The sequence below is a fragment of the Rhinopithecus bieti genome, unplaced genomic scaffold (assembly GCF_001698545.2).
Source record: "Rhinopithecus bieti isolate Rb0 unplaced genomic scaffold, ASM169854v2 scaffold_68244, whole genome shotgun sequence".
In the NCBI taxonomy this organism is placed as follows: Eukaryota; Metazoa; Chordata; class Mammalia; order Primates; family Cercopithecidae; genus Rhinopithecus; species Rhinopithecus bieti.
The window spans coordinates 679938-695584 of NW_016825829.1; the positions used below are offsets into that span (position 1 = coordinate 679938).

The following is a 15647-nucleotide window of genomic DNA, read 5'->3' on the forward strand; positions in this document are numbered from 1 at the left end:
GTTAGCCAGGATGGTCTCGATCTCCTGACCTCGTGATCCGCCCGTCTCGGCCTCCCAAAGTGCTGGGATTACAGGCTTGAACCACTGCGCCCGGCCTAATTTTTGTATTTTATTAGAGACAGGGTTTCACCATGTTGGCCAGGCTGGTCTCCAACTCCGGACCTCAGGTGATCTGCAGGCCTCAGCCTCCCAAAGTGCTGGGATTACAGGGCGTGAGCTACAGTGCCTGGCCTTTTTGAAAAAAAATTTTTGTAGAGGCCAGGCGCACTGGTTCACGCCTGTAATCCCCAGCATTTTGGGAGGCCAAGGCGGGCAGATCACAAGGTCAGGAGTTTGAGACCAGCCTGGCCAACAAAGTAAAACCCAGTCTCTACTAATAATACAAAAAATTAGCTGGGTGTGGTGGCAGGCGCCTGTAATCCCAGCTACTTGGAAGGCTGAGGCAGGAGAATCACTTGAACCCGGGAGCCGGATGTTGCAGTGAGCCAAGATCGTGCCACTGCACTCCAGCCTGGGAGACAGCGCAAGACTGTCTCAAAAAAAAAAAAAAAAAAAAAATGTGTAGAGATGGGGGTCTCCCTGTGTTACCTAGGCTGGTTTCAAACTCCTGGGCTCAAGTGATCCTCCTACCTTGGCCTCCCAAAGTGCTGAAATGACAGGCATGAGCCACCAAGCCCAGCCAAAAAATATGTTTAAAGCAACTCCCAGATAAGCCCACTGTATTAAAGATTTTCATGTAATTGCAGGTGAGAGTGACATATCATATACACACACTGTGCTATTAAATCCAGGTGCTGGCTGTGAAGGTACACTGTTTGGGAACATCTGTCCCCCTGCACAAAGCAGCTGACCTCAGGGCTAAGAAATAAATGGCTTGGAGGAAATAGCTCTAACATGACAAATCATTTTATAAATTCTCATTCACACTGTCCCTTCAACCAGTCTTCATACTTCAGTAGCTGCTACAGGACATACGTAACCAGGTAGAGAGAAACTGGGTTTGGAGATGAGAACCACTCTACACCATGCATACTGTAAAGCCTGGAACTGCTTCCCTGAACTCATACCAGTCCACCCAATGCTCTGTCCTCCCCAGAAAGGTGGGAAGGTGGGATTTGGGCTTCATACAATTGGGATATGCTAGTTGAGGGCCTAGCGGTAAACTTCCCAGAAAAAGGAAAACGTAGAAAACAGATTGAGGCCAGAGGGAGGAGGCCCACATGAGAAGAGGGGCTAGAGATAGTATCCTCAGCCAGACATGGTGGCTCACGCCTGTAATCCCAACACTTTGGGAAGCTGAGGCAGGTGGATCACTTGAGTTCAGGAGTTCAAGACCAGCCTGAGCAACAAAAGGAGATCTCATCTCTCCCTCTGTCTTTTTTTTTGTTTGTTTGAGACAGAGTCTCGCTCTGTTGCCCAGGCTGGAGTGCAGTGCTGCAATCTCAGCTCACTGCAACCACTGCCTCCCAGGTTCAAGTGATTCTCCTGCCTCAGCATCCCGAGTAGCTGGGACTATAAGCACGCACCACCAGGCCCAGCTAATTCTTTTTGTATTTTTAGTAGAGACGGGATTTTACCATGTTGGTCAGGCTGGTCTCAAACTCCTGACCTCAGGTGATCCACCCTCCTTGGCCTCCCTAAGTAGTGGAATTACAGGTGTGAGCCACCACGCCTGGCCAGAGATCTCATCTCTAAAAATAAGAATAAAAATAAAAAAATTAAAACCTAGCTGGGCATGGTGGAATGTGCCCGTGCTCCCAGCTGCTTGGAAGGCTGAGGCAGGAGGATCATTTGGGCCTGGGAGGTCAAGGTTGCAGTGATCCAAGATCTTGCCATTGCACTCCAGCCTGGACCACAAAGTGAGACCTTGTGTCAACAAAAAAAAAGAGACAGAGAAGGTCTCCTCAAGCACAGCCAAGTCAGTGTCCTGGGGGCCAGAGAAACTTGACTGGAGACTGACAGCAAACAGAGATAAGCTCTGACTGGCTGTGATAAGGGAAATTCACCAAGAAACACAAGGTAACTAACCGACCTGGACAAGCTCCGCAAGCTGGCAGGTGTGAAGGGGGACAGAATGGGAGGCGGGGGACTACAGATTTATAACAAACCAGAAGTTAGAAGCAGTATCACTACTTTCATGTTTTCTAAGGTTTGAATAAGAAAGAAGAGAGCTGTAACTAAAAACTAAACTGTTACTAAAAAGAGCAAAACCCCACATAAACTCAGAAAACAAGAAATGACTTCCACAGCTTCAATGAGAGTGAGCTGAGCGGCATGTCGGCTGACATAAGTGCTACGAATCACCCGAGGCACAGTGAAGACTAAGAGGAGACACTTACTACGAATCTACTTTGCACTTTGTCCAGAATTCTTTTTTCATTTAGAGCCATGGCTTCACCTTTCCTCTTCTTTATTCTTTTTTTTTGTAGCTTTTTACAGGCATACATTTTTCCTGTGGCTCGCACTTGACAGGCACAAACCTAAACAGCAAAGTAAAGGAGGTTTATGTCCACCTGACATTTCTTAGGCCACACAAAGGAAACCCTTTGCTTGATGAGACCCTCACTGGCAGAGACCAGCAGCAACGCATGAGGAGACCATTTCAAAGGTGCGTGTTGTCGATGTGAGTCGGTCCTCCTCTCAGTGACGCGCTGTGTTCTATCAACTCTAAGACAGTGTCCGAATGGCACTAACTGGCATAGGTGATCAAGGTACATCTGTTTAATTTTTAAATGTTCCCATATGTCTATTTTACTTTTGTAAAACGGCAAAAGTTTTAAAAGTAAAACTAAAAGATTCTTTTTTCAGCTGGGCATGGTGGTTCATGCCTATAATGCCAGCACTTTGGGAGGCCAAGACAGGCAGATCACCTGAGGTCTGGAGTTCGAAACCAGCCTGGCCAACATGGTGAAACCCTGTCTGTACTAAAAATACGAAAAAAAAAAAAAATTCACCAGCCATGCTGGCGGGTGCCTATAATCCCAGCTACTCCGGAGGCTGAGGCAGAAGAATCGCTAGAACCTGGGAGGCAGAGGATGCAGTGAGCCGAGATCGCGCCACTGCACTCCAGCCTGGGTGACAGAGTGAGACTCCGTCTCAGGATTCTCCTGCCTCAGCCTCCAGAGCAGCTGGGATTACAGGTGCCCGCCACCATGCCTGGCTAATTTTTCTTGTATTTTTAGTAGAGACACCATGTTGGCTAGGCTGGTCTTGAACTCCTGACCTCAGGTGATCCGCCCACTTTGGACTCCCAAAGTGCTGGGATTAACAGGTGTGAACCACTGTGCCTAGCCTAAAAAGATTCTTGAATTTTTAATTTAAAAAATCAAGAGTATAAGGAAATATATTTCATATAATTCACAATTTTCATACCTTTATTCAATTACTTCTTAAAGTAGTATTTATGTATTATTTTAACTTTATGTCATGAAAAATTTCCAACATTCAAAAGTGGAAAAAATAGTATCATGAGCCTCAGGTTCTGGTCCATCCATTGCACACCCCACAGGCGACTGCTTTAAAAGCAAACATAAGATATGATATAATTTTATCTACCAATAAAACAATTTTGGTGGTAAAAGAAATACAAAGTTAATTGTGGAAAATATTGGAAGTAAGAAGGACAGTGATAAAAACTCACCTGCAATTCCAAGATAATCACTGTTAATATTTTGTTCTATTTGATTCTAGGCCCACCTTCTTACATGGGTATGCAAGAATACATACCTTGTTCCCCACCACCCCAGCCTTTGATGGCAAAACTGGTCTCATATTGTAAAATAGGTATTATTTCTTAACCTCCTTTTAAAAAATCTTATTGTGTGACTATTTTCCCATCATGAAATGTTTTCCTAAAATGTGACTATCGCAAAATGTATTTAATCATTTTCTTACCATTAAGACTTGGCATAAAAATCTCTTCATATCTCTTTATCGTTAATTTTTAAAAAAATATTCTAAGTGGAATTGGCAAATCAGAGACAGGGAATGGAAAGCAGACAAGAGTGTTAGGCACTGTGCTAACAGTTGGGGGTGAACACTCACTGGCTTACAGCAGCCTGGCGGGCAGGGCCCATTATTTCCCTGCTAGAGATGAGATCGCCATGGCGGGCCCAAGATCACACTGCTGGAAATGATACGACAGGACCCTGACCTTGGGTCTGTCCACGTCTGAGTACGTGCTCCTTCCACTACAGTCTGCGGCCTAAAACCATGACAGCAGAGATGTCTACTCAATTCCCTTACCATTGTGCTCACTCAGGACCCTACAAATTAATTTTGGAGGACTTCAAGCATAAGCAAAAGAATTACTGTTGACAAAATAAAACCAACTACGTTTGCTCTCTCAAGACCACTAGAGGTGCCGGGCGCGGTGGCTCAAGCCTGTAATCCCAGCACTTTGGGAGGCCGAGATGGGCGGATCACGAGGTCAGGAGATCGAGACCATCCTGGCTAACACCGTGAAACCCCGTCTCAACTAAAAAAAAAATACAAAAAACTAGCCGGGCGAGGTGGCGGGCGCCTGTAGTCCCAGCTACTCAGGAGGCTGAGGCAGGAGAATGGCGTAAACCCGGGAGGCGGAGCTTGCAGTGAGCTGAGATCCAGCCATTGCGCTCCAGCCTGGGCGACAGAGCGAGACTCTGTCTCAAAATAAAAAGAAAGAAAAGCCCACTAGAGGAAGTGCTAGCACTTGGAAAAAGCAAATGCACGATTAGAATCTAGATTAAAGGGCACAGAGGCTGTCCCCGCATTAGGGTGAGCAGGGCTCCTTCCAACAGGCATTCGGAGTAGGGGTGGGCTGACTGCTCCCTGCCTCTGGGCCTTGACGGAGAGCGCACCACCTCCAGAGCAAGTCTGCTGCAAACTGCCACGCTTGATTCGTGCAGCCAGTCATTTGTTTGGGAACCCAAGTAAATCTGTTAAAAAGTAATCTATACAATCATAATTATACTAAGTCTTTCTTGTCTTCTTTTTTATGTATTTATTTATACTAAATATTTAAATAGAGACGGGGTCTTGCCATGTTGCCTAGGCTGGTCTGAACTTCTGGGCTCAAGCGATCCGCCCACCTTGGCCTCCCAAAGTGCTAGGATTACAGGCGTGAGCCACCGCACCCAGCACCAGGTCTTTCACAATAGCTAAAATTTGCTAACATGTCCCTGTTGAATCCTATCAGGACTGACATGTTTTATAAACTGACATGTGGCCATAATTAGACTTTCATTCCTTTGTAAACACATGACCCATGTTCCAGAAATGTTTCCTCTGCTCTTTCACAAAATCTGAGTCTTTGCATTTGCAGATCATTAGAGGCAGATTAGCAAGACTCGAAGTGAGAAAATGAATTTCCTGTTCTAGGACATATTCAAACAGAGGGCGGATTTCTTACAGAAATATCTGTCCTGGAGGGATGAGAGTAAGCATTTGATTGGATTAGGCAAAATATTCTTCATGGTCTCTGGAACTGTAGCAGAGGGACAGTACTGTTACTGAAGTCACGACTATGTTGGCCAATTTCTTGTCATGTCAAGCTGCAGGTGCCTGACAGATCTCGGTTGCAGTGTGCTGCCTCCTAGGTCAGCTTTCTAATTAACTTCAAGCCAATGCTAGTGGCTTTTGCTTTGAATGTAATATGGGAGCAATAATATCTGAGTCACACCCAGGCAGTGTAACCTGCTTCTGAGTTAAACATACAGTGTTAGTTTGGCAATGGCTTGCCTGGCTCTTAGGGGCTTATAAGTTCTCGAACTTCATATGATCACTCCAGGTAACTAATAAGGTAATTAACATTCTTTTAAATCCCCAGACCAGAACTGCTGCTGTTCTCCATCCGCCAACTACAGTGGTCTCCATCTAGGAGACCCATTATATTTAAACAACAATCTGGGCCGGGCGCGGTGGCTCACGCCTGTAATCCCAGCACTTTGGGAGGCTGAGGAGGGCGGATCACCTGAGGTCGGGAGTTCAAGACCAGCCCGCCCAACATGGAGAAACCCTCCTCTACTAAAAATACAAAAATTAGCCAGGTGTGGTGGCGCATGCCTGTAATCCCAGCTACTTGGGAGGCTGAGGCAGGAGAATCGCTTGAACCCAGGAGGCAGAGGTTGTGGTGAGCCATTGCACTCCAGCCTGGGCAAGAAGAGCAAAACTCATCTCAAAACAAACAAACAGACAAACAAACCAAAAACTCCTCGTGAGTCTGTGAGTCATTTCCTTAGGATTTTCCCAAATGGACACATTTCCAAACACCTTTTGATGTAGGTATGAGGTACATACGTGTCCAAACAGAGTAGGGGTTACGTAAGTATATTGAATAATTCACTCTGTACTATGTGAATTTGGGGCCAGTCTTAAATTTACAGAAATACAATCATGGAAATTCCACAATACAGGAACAGAATCATCTTTCCATCTGGGCAAAGTGACTGAGCTGGGGCATCAAGCATGGAAACCAGCTTCTTCAGAACTATAAGGTAAAAGGTGAAGTCACCAAGAGAAGGGATTCTTCAAAACCTTTTGCTCAAAATTCCATGTGGATTCTCACAGTCGGCTAAGATGATTCCCAAAACGCCCACTAAGGCAACAGTGTACTGGGAGGGTTGATGCGTTACTTGAAGCCGTGTTCTCAGGACCTTGCTGCCTACCCAGCTAGTAGCGCTGCTCCGAACTGACTCCCATTACTCACCTCTCCAAAACCGCCTTTTCCTAGAACTCTGTAATGTCTAAATGTGTTCTTGGTTACGGGTTGCCTAATCAATGAGAAAAACAAGTTTCAGGTCTCACATTGCATTGTTCTTTTAAAACAGAAAAGACTACTTGGCGCTTGTCTTCGCCTCATTTAGTGAACCATTCTGCTCAAAGGGGATGCCCAGGACAAAGGGTATCTGTGCTCAGGGACTGTGGCTCCCTCTAGCAGGATAGCTCTTGACTTGCTCTAAGAGCAATTAATTCATCTTTTTTTTTTTTTTGAGATGGAGTCTCACTCTGTTGCCAGGGCTGGAGTGCAGTGGCACAATCTCAGCTCACTGCAACCTCCGCCTCCTGGGTTGAAGCAATTTTCCCGCCTCATCCTCCCAAGTAGCTGGGATTACAGGCGCCCGCCACCACACCCAGCTAATTTTTTGTATTTTTAGTAGAGATGGGGTTTCACCATGTTTGCCAGCCTGGTCTCAAACTCCTGACCTTGTGATTCGCCTACCTCAGCCTCCCAAAGTGCTGGGATTATAGGTGTGAGCCACCACCCGGCCAATTAATCTTAATTAACATTTAAGACACTGAAGCAAAAGGCAGAACAGTCCAATTATCCTTACTAACTAAAGACAGGTCTGAAACCAGCTGACACTAGGAAATGTGTATGTTCTCAACTGCTGGTATAGTCTTGGGTAGACCCCCTCAACCTGTCAGAAAGCAGGTGAGGAAGATGACATATACACATTGTGCCATCCTTTGAAAAAAGAACCTCAAAGATGTTTATACCCAATGCCTCAAAAACAGGATGTATAAGCAAGAACTGGAAATTTAATTGATCAATAATAATAGTGCTAATAATAACACTAGTAGCAGTTAACACTTTTTTTTTTTTTGAGACGGAGTCTCACTCTGTCACCCAGGCTGGAATGCAGTGGAGCCACCTCAGCTCACCACAAGCTCCGCCTCCCGGGTTCAAGTGATTTCTCCTGCCTCAGCCTCCCAAGTAGCTGGGAGGACAGGTGCATGCCACCACGCCTGGTTAATTTTTGTAGTTCTAGTAGAGACGGGTTTCACCATTTTGGACAGGCTGGTCTCGAACTCCTGACCTCAGGTGATCCACCTGCCTCAGCCTCCCAAAGTGCTAGGATTACAGGCGTGAGCCACTGCGCCCAGCCCGCAGCTAACACTTTTTAAGCACTTATTTTGTGCACCAAACATTGTGCTATAAGCGTTGTACACACATTTCCCAGGTGATCCTAGCAATGGTCCAAGGAGGCAGATTCTATAATTACCTCTAATTTACAGAACAAGGGCCTGCCACTCATACAGGCTAAGCCACTTACCTGAGGCCACATAAACAGTAAGAGGCTGAGCAGGTTTTAACTGCCAGGTGCCACCCACTGCATCCTATTCTACCACCAAAAATCTAAGCTAAGTTTTATTTTCTAGTCACTGAAACAATAGGGATACCTGCCATTTTAAAAAGAGAGAACAGAGTCTATTAAATCAGAAGAAATTGTATGATACTAATACCTATGAAAATTTCTGTATAAAAATATCATATACAACTCAAAATTTCTAATTGTATTTTGACAGATAGAAAAGTCTATGTCAATCAGTACGTATCATGAGAAGTTAACACTTGTTTTATTGAGGTCTCTTTTCTTTTTTTCTTTTTTAGAGATGGGGTCTTGCTACATTGCCCAGATTGGAGTGCAGTGGCTATTCATAGGAATGATCATCTCGTACTATAGCCTTCCAGTCTTGGGCTTAAGCAATCCTCCAGCCTCAGCCTCCTGAGTAGCTGGGGCTACAGGTGTGTGCCACTTCAACTGGCTTTTATTGAGTTTAAAATTAGAACATACCTTTCCAGCCATTTCCATTGTAAAACTGAGAAAATATGAGCTTTCTTGGTATTCTTCAAATGGTTCCCCTCTTAAGTAGTTATGGACAACTCTAGAAAAGATTTTACAAAATTATATACATTTGCTGTATCAAGAAGTAAAAACAAGTGTGTTTTAGTGTATTAATAGGCACTGAATATGGGAAATGCAATCATTACACACAATTCAATATTTTGAATTTGCAATTATAAAAGTCCACATTAGGTTCTAATGCTGTAAGTGAAAATAGAAGTGAAATAGAATGAATGAAAAGAGCAGTGAAATAGAAGGATGCATTCCCTTCTTGGGAGTGAGGGCGTCAGCTGTTCTGTTGTCAAGCAGCATGCTTCCCACGTACAAGGCACAGTGGAAGGGTCCCCTGGAGGACAGCACAGAAGTCAAAGCCATGGGCTGCTGCGCGTCCTGCTTCAGCCACTCACTGGCTGAGGGACCTGAGCCAACTTACCCAACCTCTATGGCCTCAGTTTCTCCTTCTGTAAAACAGAGATAATAATCATGCCTACTTCGTAGGGTTACTGTGAGCAGGTAAATGTATTAATACTTCCAAGCATTTATTATTTTTTTGTTGGTGGTGGTATTGTTTAGAGACAGGGTCTCACTCTGTTGCCCAGGCCAGAGTGCAATGGCACAATCATGGCTCACTGCAGCCTTGAACTCCTGGCCTCAAGCAATCCTCCCTCCTCAGCCTCCCAAAGCGCTGACACTACAAGTGTGAGCCACAAAGCCTAGCCTTATTATTGTTGTGTTATTACTATTACACGTCTCTTAGTGCACATGTACAAGAAAGAGTTCAGGGTGTGTACATGCCCAGGAGAGGGATGTGAAGAACAAAAGTGTGGAATGAAAGATTGGTCCTTCCTGGCTTCTGTGACATCCCAGATGAAGACAGGAAGAAATCTGATTCTTACCACAATGTCCCAGGACCAGTATCAGAGAGCACAGACCAAGCCTGTCCTGTCTGCTACACCAGAGAAGCAATCAAATGGAGCCATGAAGCCAACATCTCTTTTCTTGCTTTTGGTCTGGCTCTGTCACCCAGGCTGGAGGGTAGTGGTGAGGTCACAGTCACTGCAGCCTTGACCTCCCAGGCTCAATTGATCCTCCCACCTCAAGCTTTCTGAATAGCTGGGACTACAGGCATGCACCACTATGCGTGGCTAATTTTTGTATTAGAGACAGGGTTTCACCATGTTGCCCAGGCTGGTCTCGAACAACTGAGGTCATGCAATCCTTCTGCCTTGGCCTCCCAAAGTGCTGGGATTATAGGCATGAGCCATGGTGCCCAGCCAGAGACAACATCTTTTTGCAAAACAGTTCAAATCACAAACACTAGAATACCATTAATGTGAATATCCAACAAGAATAAGTAAAAGACGACTTGAAATTGAAAATATTTCCATTTACTCTAATCCATTTACTCTAATCCATTTTCAGAGGAGGGGCTGAGGGACAGAGGGAAGGGTTCCAGTCCAGTGCCATACACCTAGCTAGGAGAAAGATGGGATGCATGCCATTTATCTATGGGACGTGGAATTGGCCACTGAATTCTCACTAAAGGAATAAGCATCTAACCCAGCTCCTCAGTGTGCAGAGTACCCACACCACAAGAGAAAGCCAGATAGACAGAGAAAGCCTTGTTTTTTATTTAATTTAATTTAATTAATTTATTTATTTTTGAGACAGAGTCTCACTGTGTTGCCCAGGCTGGAGTGCATTTATTTATTTATTTATTTATTTATTTATTTATTTATTTATTTATTTTTGAGACAGTCTCACTGTGTTGCCCAGGCTGGAGTGCAGTGGTATGATCTCGGCTCACTGCTGCCTCTGCCTCCCAGGTTCAAGCAATTCTCGTGCCTCAGCCTCCTGAGCAGCTGGGATTACAGGCACACACCACCATGCCCGGCTAAATTTTGTATTTTTTTGTAGAGATGGGGCTTCTCTATGTCGACCAGGCTGGTCTTGAACTCCTGGCCTCAAGCGATCTGCCCACCTCGGCCTCCCAACGTTCTGGGATTACAGGCATGAGCCACCGAGCCTGGCCTGTTTGTTATTTTAAAGGCACATGCATCATTAAAGCATCACGGGTTCCAGCCCCAGCTCCACCATGCTCTGGCTGCACAGGCTTAGGTGCGCCACTCCCCTAGGATGCTAGGATACTGGTGCTAAACGATGGGACCCCTTTCAGTGTGCCTCACGTGTACATGGAATTATTACTCTTCATTCACCTCTTTCTAGAGAAAGTAATCATTTTAATGGGTAAAGTACAGTTGACCCTTGGACAATTCGAGTTGAGATACCAGGAGCTACTTATGCGTGTATTTTCTTCCGCCCCTGCCACCCCTGAGACAGCAGGACCAGCCCCTCCTCTTCCTCCTTCTCCTCATATTTTCTTCCGTGTCTGCCACCCCTGAGACAGCAAGACCAGCCCCTCCTCTTCCTTCTTCTCCTCAGCCTCTTCAATGTGAAGATGACGAGGATGAAGACCTTTATGATGATCTATTTCTACTTTGTGAATAGGAATTATATTTTCTCTTCCTTATGATTATCTTAATAACACTTTCTTTTTTCTAGCATACTTTATTGTAAAAGCATAGCATATAATACACATAACATATAAAATATGTGTTCATCGCTGTTTATGTTATCCATAAGGCTTCTGGTCAACAGTAGGCTAACAGCAGTTAAGCTTTTGGGAGAGTCAAAAGTTATACACATATTTTCAACTGCACAGAGGGTTGGGTGGTATCAGCATCCCTAATGCCCATGTTGCTCAAGGGTCAACTACACTCTAAGAACTTGTTTTATGCAGAGAAACCTCCTGTAAGCTGTCTGTCTCAGTGTTAGTCACAGATAATATATGCAGGGCTCGGCATGAACCACTTACCTAGTACATTCCTCAAAGACTTTTTTGGAAGGGTTCTCCTCCTCCAGTCCCAATCTACATTCTCTCACAACATCTGGAGGTATTTCTGGTAAAGGGGCTGCCAACTTAATATAGTACAAACCAAATACATAACCATTTAGTAATTTCATAACTGACTAGTAAACAGAATCTAATGCCTATTGTAAAAAAAAATGAAACACAAAGTGTATAAAATGTAAGTCAAAGTGCCACCTGCCCCCCACGCTAGTCCCACTCTCCAGTGTTCCACTATTGTCTGCCTTTTCAGATCTTCTCTGATGCACATCAAAACACACACAGGACAGAGGGCCTGACACAATGGCTCACCCCTGTAATCCCAGCACTTTGGGAGGCCGAGGTGGGTGGATGGATCACCTGAAGTCAGGAGTTTGAGACCAGCCTGGCCAACGTGGTGAATCTCCATCTCTAGTAAAAGTACAAAGTATCAGCCAGGCGTGGTGGCGCACGCCTGTAGTCCCAGCTACTCAGGAGGCTAAGGCAGGAGAATGCTTGAACCTGGGAGGCGGAGGTTGCAGTGAGCTGAGATCGTGCCACTGCACTCCAGCCTGAGCAACAAGAGCAAAACTCCGTCTCCAAATAAAACAAAACAAAACACACACACACACACACACAGAATGGAAAGCAGGGTCTCAAAGAGGTATCTGCACACCCATGTTCATTGCAGCATAATTCATCGTAGCCTGAAGTGGAAACAATGCAGGTGTCTGTGGATGAATGGATAAATAAAATGCAGTATATACGTAGGGCAGAATATTATTCAGCCTTTTAAAAAAAGGACCTCCTGGGCTCATGCAATCCTCCCACCTCCACCTTCCAAGGAGCTGGGACTATGGGCGCACGCATGCCACCCACACCTGGTAAATTTTTTTTTTTTTTTTTTTTTTGGAACGGAGTCTCGCCTCTGCGCTGGAGTGCAGTGGCCGACCTCAGCTCAACTGCAAGCTCCGCCTCCCAGGTTGACCGCCATTCTCCTGCCTAAGCCTCCCGAGTAGCTGGGACTACCAGCGTCCACCCGAACACGGCTCGCCCGGCTAGTTTCTTGTATTTTTTTTAGTAGAGACGGGGTTTCACCGTGTTAGCCAGGATGGTCTTGATCTGCTGACCTCGTGATCCGCTCGTCTCGGCCTCCCAAAGTTTACAGGTGGATTACAGGTGGCTCCCACACCGAGCCAAGAGTTTGCATTTTTAACAAATTCCCAGGTGATACTAATGCTGCTTTTCTGGGACCACACTTTGAGACTCACTTACTAGTGGTCTCTAGACTGATGCCAAGTATCCATAAATGCCATGTACTGGACACTGTAACTCATACTCTCATTCTGTAGTTCAACAATGTATAGCCAATCACTGACCATTGCTTTCTCTTAAAACAGTGAGAATTCGGGTCCAGCTCACTCCTTGTTCCCTTTGCCTTTCAAAACCTGCAGGTAACCAAGGCCAATGGAGCCTTCCCAAGGCAACTTGGAAGTGTGTCCCACAAAACTGTCTTTAGTTTGGCTCAAGTAAATGCTTTATTCTTTATTTTTATTTTTTTTTTGAGAAGGAGTTTCACTTTATTGTCCAGTTTGGAGTGCAGTGGCGTAATTTTGGCTCACTGCAACCTCCACCTCCCAGGTTCAAGCTATTGTTCCACCTCAGCCTCCGGAGTAGCTGGGATTATAAGCATGCGCCACCATACCCAGCTAATTTTTGTATATATGTTTTTTTTTTTTTAGTAGAAACGAGGTTTCACCATGTTGGCCAGGCTAGTCTCTAACTCCTAACCTCAGGTGATCCGCCCACCTTGGCCTCCCAAAGTGTTGGGATTACAGGTGTGAGCCACAGCACCTGGCCCAAGTAAACTCTTTAAATTACATTTTGTGTCTCAGCTTCTTCCTTTTAGGCCAACAGCACCTTGAAGTGGGCATCCTAGCCTCTAAAACTGTGAGCCAAGAAATTTCTTTTTATTAGAAATTGCCCAGTCTCCATGCATGCATATGTTCATTGCAACACTATTCATAATGGCAAAGACATGGAATCAACATAAATGCCCATCAATGATAAACCAGATAAAGAAAATGGGGTAAATACACCATGGAACACTATGCAGCCATAAAAAAGGAGAATGATCATGTTCTTTGCAAGAACATGGATGGAGCTGGAGGCCATTATCCTTAGCAAACTAACACAGGAACAGAAAACCAAATACTACCTGTTCTCACTTATAAGTGGGAGCTAAATGATGAGGACACATGGACACATAGAGGGGAATAACACATGATGGGGCCTATTGGAGGATGGAGGATGGGGGGAAGGAACAGATCAAGAAAAATAACTAATGGGTACTAGGCTTAATACCTAGGTGATGAAATAACCTGTACAACAAACCCCATGATGCAAGTTTACCTATGTAACAAACCAGCATATGTACCCCTGAACTTAAAACAGAAGTTAAAATAAACTAATTAATTAATTAATTACCCAGTCTCTGGCATTCTGTTACAGCAGCACAAAACAGATTAAGGCACCAAGCCAAACATGTATAACTTCCCCGTCCTTCCTCTTCCACATTTGCTATATCTACCATGATTCATTTCAAAATTCTTTTTTCTTTCTTTCTTTCTTCTTGATGCCCTCCCTTGCTATATGGGTATATCTTCAGGAGAGGTGAAGAAAGAAAAGGGAGTTAATAAAAAAAAAAAAAAAGACAAAATAACTAGATAAATGGAGCCGGGGGTGGTGGCTCACACCTGTAATCCCCAAAGTTTGGGAGGCCGAGGGAGGCAGATCACTTGAGGCCAGGAGTTCGAGACCATCCCGGCCAACATGGCAAATCCCCGTCTGTACTAAAAATACAAAACTTAGCCAAGTGTGGTGATGCACACCTGTAATCCAAGCTACCCAGGTGGCTGAGGCATGTGAATCACTTGAACCTGGGAGGCAGAGGTTGCAGTGAGCCAAGATCACGCCACTGCACTCCAGCCTGCGCAACAGAGAGAGGTTCTGTCTCAAAAAAAGAAAAAATAAAAATAAAAATTAGAACTAGATAAAGGAAACTTCTACTCATTCTAACTAGTGTCCTGGGGGTACCTACAAAATATGCTTATGTTGTAACAGCTGTGTTTGAGAAGAATAATCTGTAAGGCTGGAGGCTGGGGCAGAAAACTCATTAGGGTCTGAATCATACCTCTGACACCCACTGCCATGTATCTTTGTGCTGCTAGACAGTCCTGCTGGCCATCCCCTCTGGCACGCTATCTTTTGTACAACAAAGCTCCCCTAAGTCGATAGCCCTATATCCAGTTGGCTATGCTTCAAATCCAAATATTTTGAACTCATTCTCGCCACACTATTCTCTAATTACATTCTCTACGTGTTCGATTCCTGGTTTGGCACTTACTACGTGTGTAACCTTGGGTAAGTCACTTAGTCACTGATTTTCAGTCTTATGTCAAAATAGACTTGAGAATAGTATCTACTCATAGGTTTGTTGTGATAATTACATAATGTATTACATATTAGAGCACTGATTTTTTTTTTTTTTTTTTTTTTTTTTTTTTTTGAGATAGAGTCTCACTTGTTGACCAGGCTGGAGTGCTGTGGCATGATCTCAGCTCACTGCCACCTTCACCTCCCGGGTTCAAGTGATTCTCGTGCTTCAGCCTCCCTAGTAGCTAGGATTACAGGCGTGTACCGCCACACCCAGCTTTTTTATTTTTACTAGAGAACAGGGTTTCACCATATTGGCCAGGCTTGTGTCTGATTCTTGACCTCAAGTGATCAGCCTGCCTCAGTCTCCCAAAGTGCTGGGGTTACAGGTGTGAGCCACTGCACCCAGCCTAGAGCAGTGTTAATTACATGTTTGCTATCACTGTTGTTCCAGTTCTCCTTCCATCCCTACAATATAGGGCCCTGCCCATAATTGAGGACTTCTAACAGAAGTCACATGAAAGGAAGCAGGTTACAGCTCTAATTTCAGTGACATACTAAACTACAAGAACCAAGTAAGTCAAAAGCATAAAAGCTATGACCCATTAAAGCTTTTGGGAAAAAAAATGTTATTTTTAATCTAAGAGAGACTAATAAAATTCTCCAACTCTATATTCTGAAACCTGTAAACACTTTGAATCAATTTTCTTTCTTTTTTC

General features: G+C 44.6%; 1 protein-coding gene across 1 annotated transcript in view; it reads right to left on the reverse strand.

The window, feature by feature from the left end:
- The window catches only part of GRK4 (G protein-coupled receptor kinase 4), a 69500-nt gene that overhangs the window by 22566 nt on the left and 31287 nt on the right, over window positions 1-15647 (reverse strand). Inside the window, 5 exon segments of the mRNA XM_017863126.1 lie at window positions 2340-2480; window positions 6686-6749; window positions 8556-8576; window positions 8578-8646; window positions 11482-11585. Of these exon segments, the coding sequence (XP_017718615.1) occupies window positions 2340-2480; window positions 6686-6749; window positions 8556-8576; window positions 8578-8646; window positions 11482-11585 (399 nt within the window).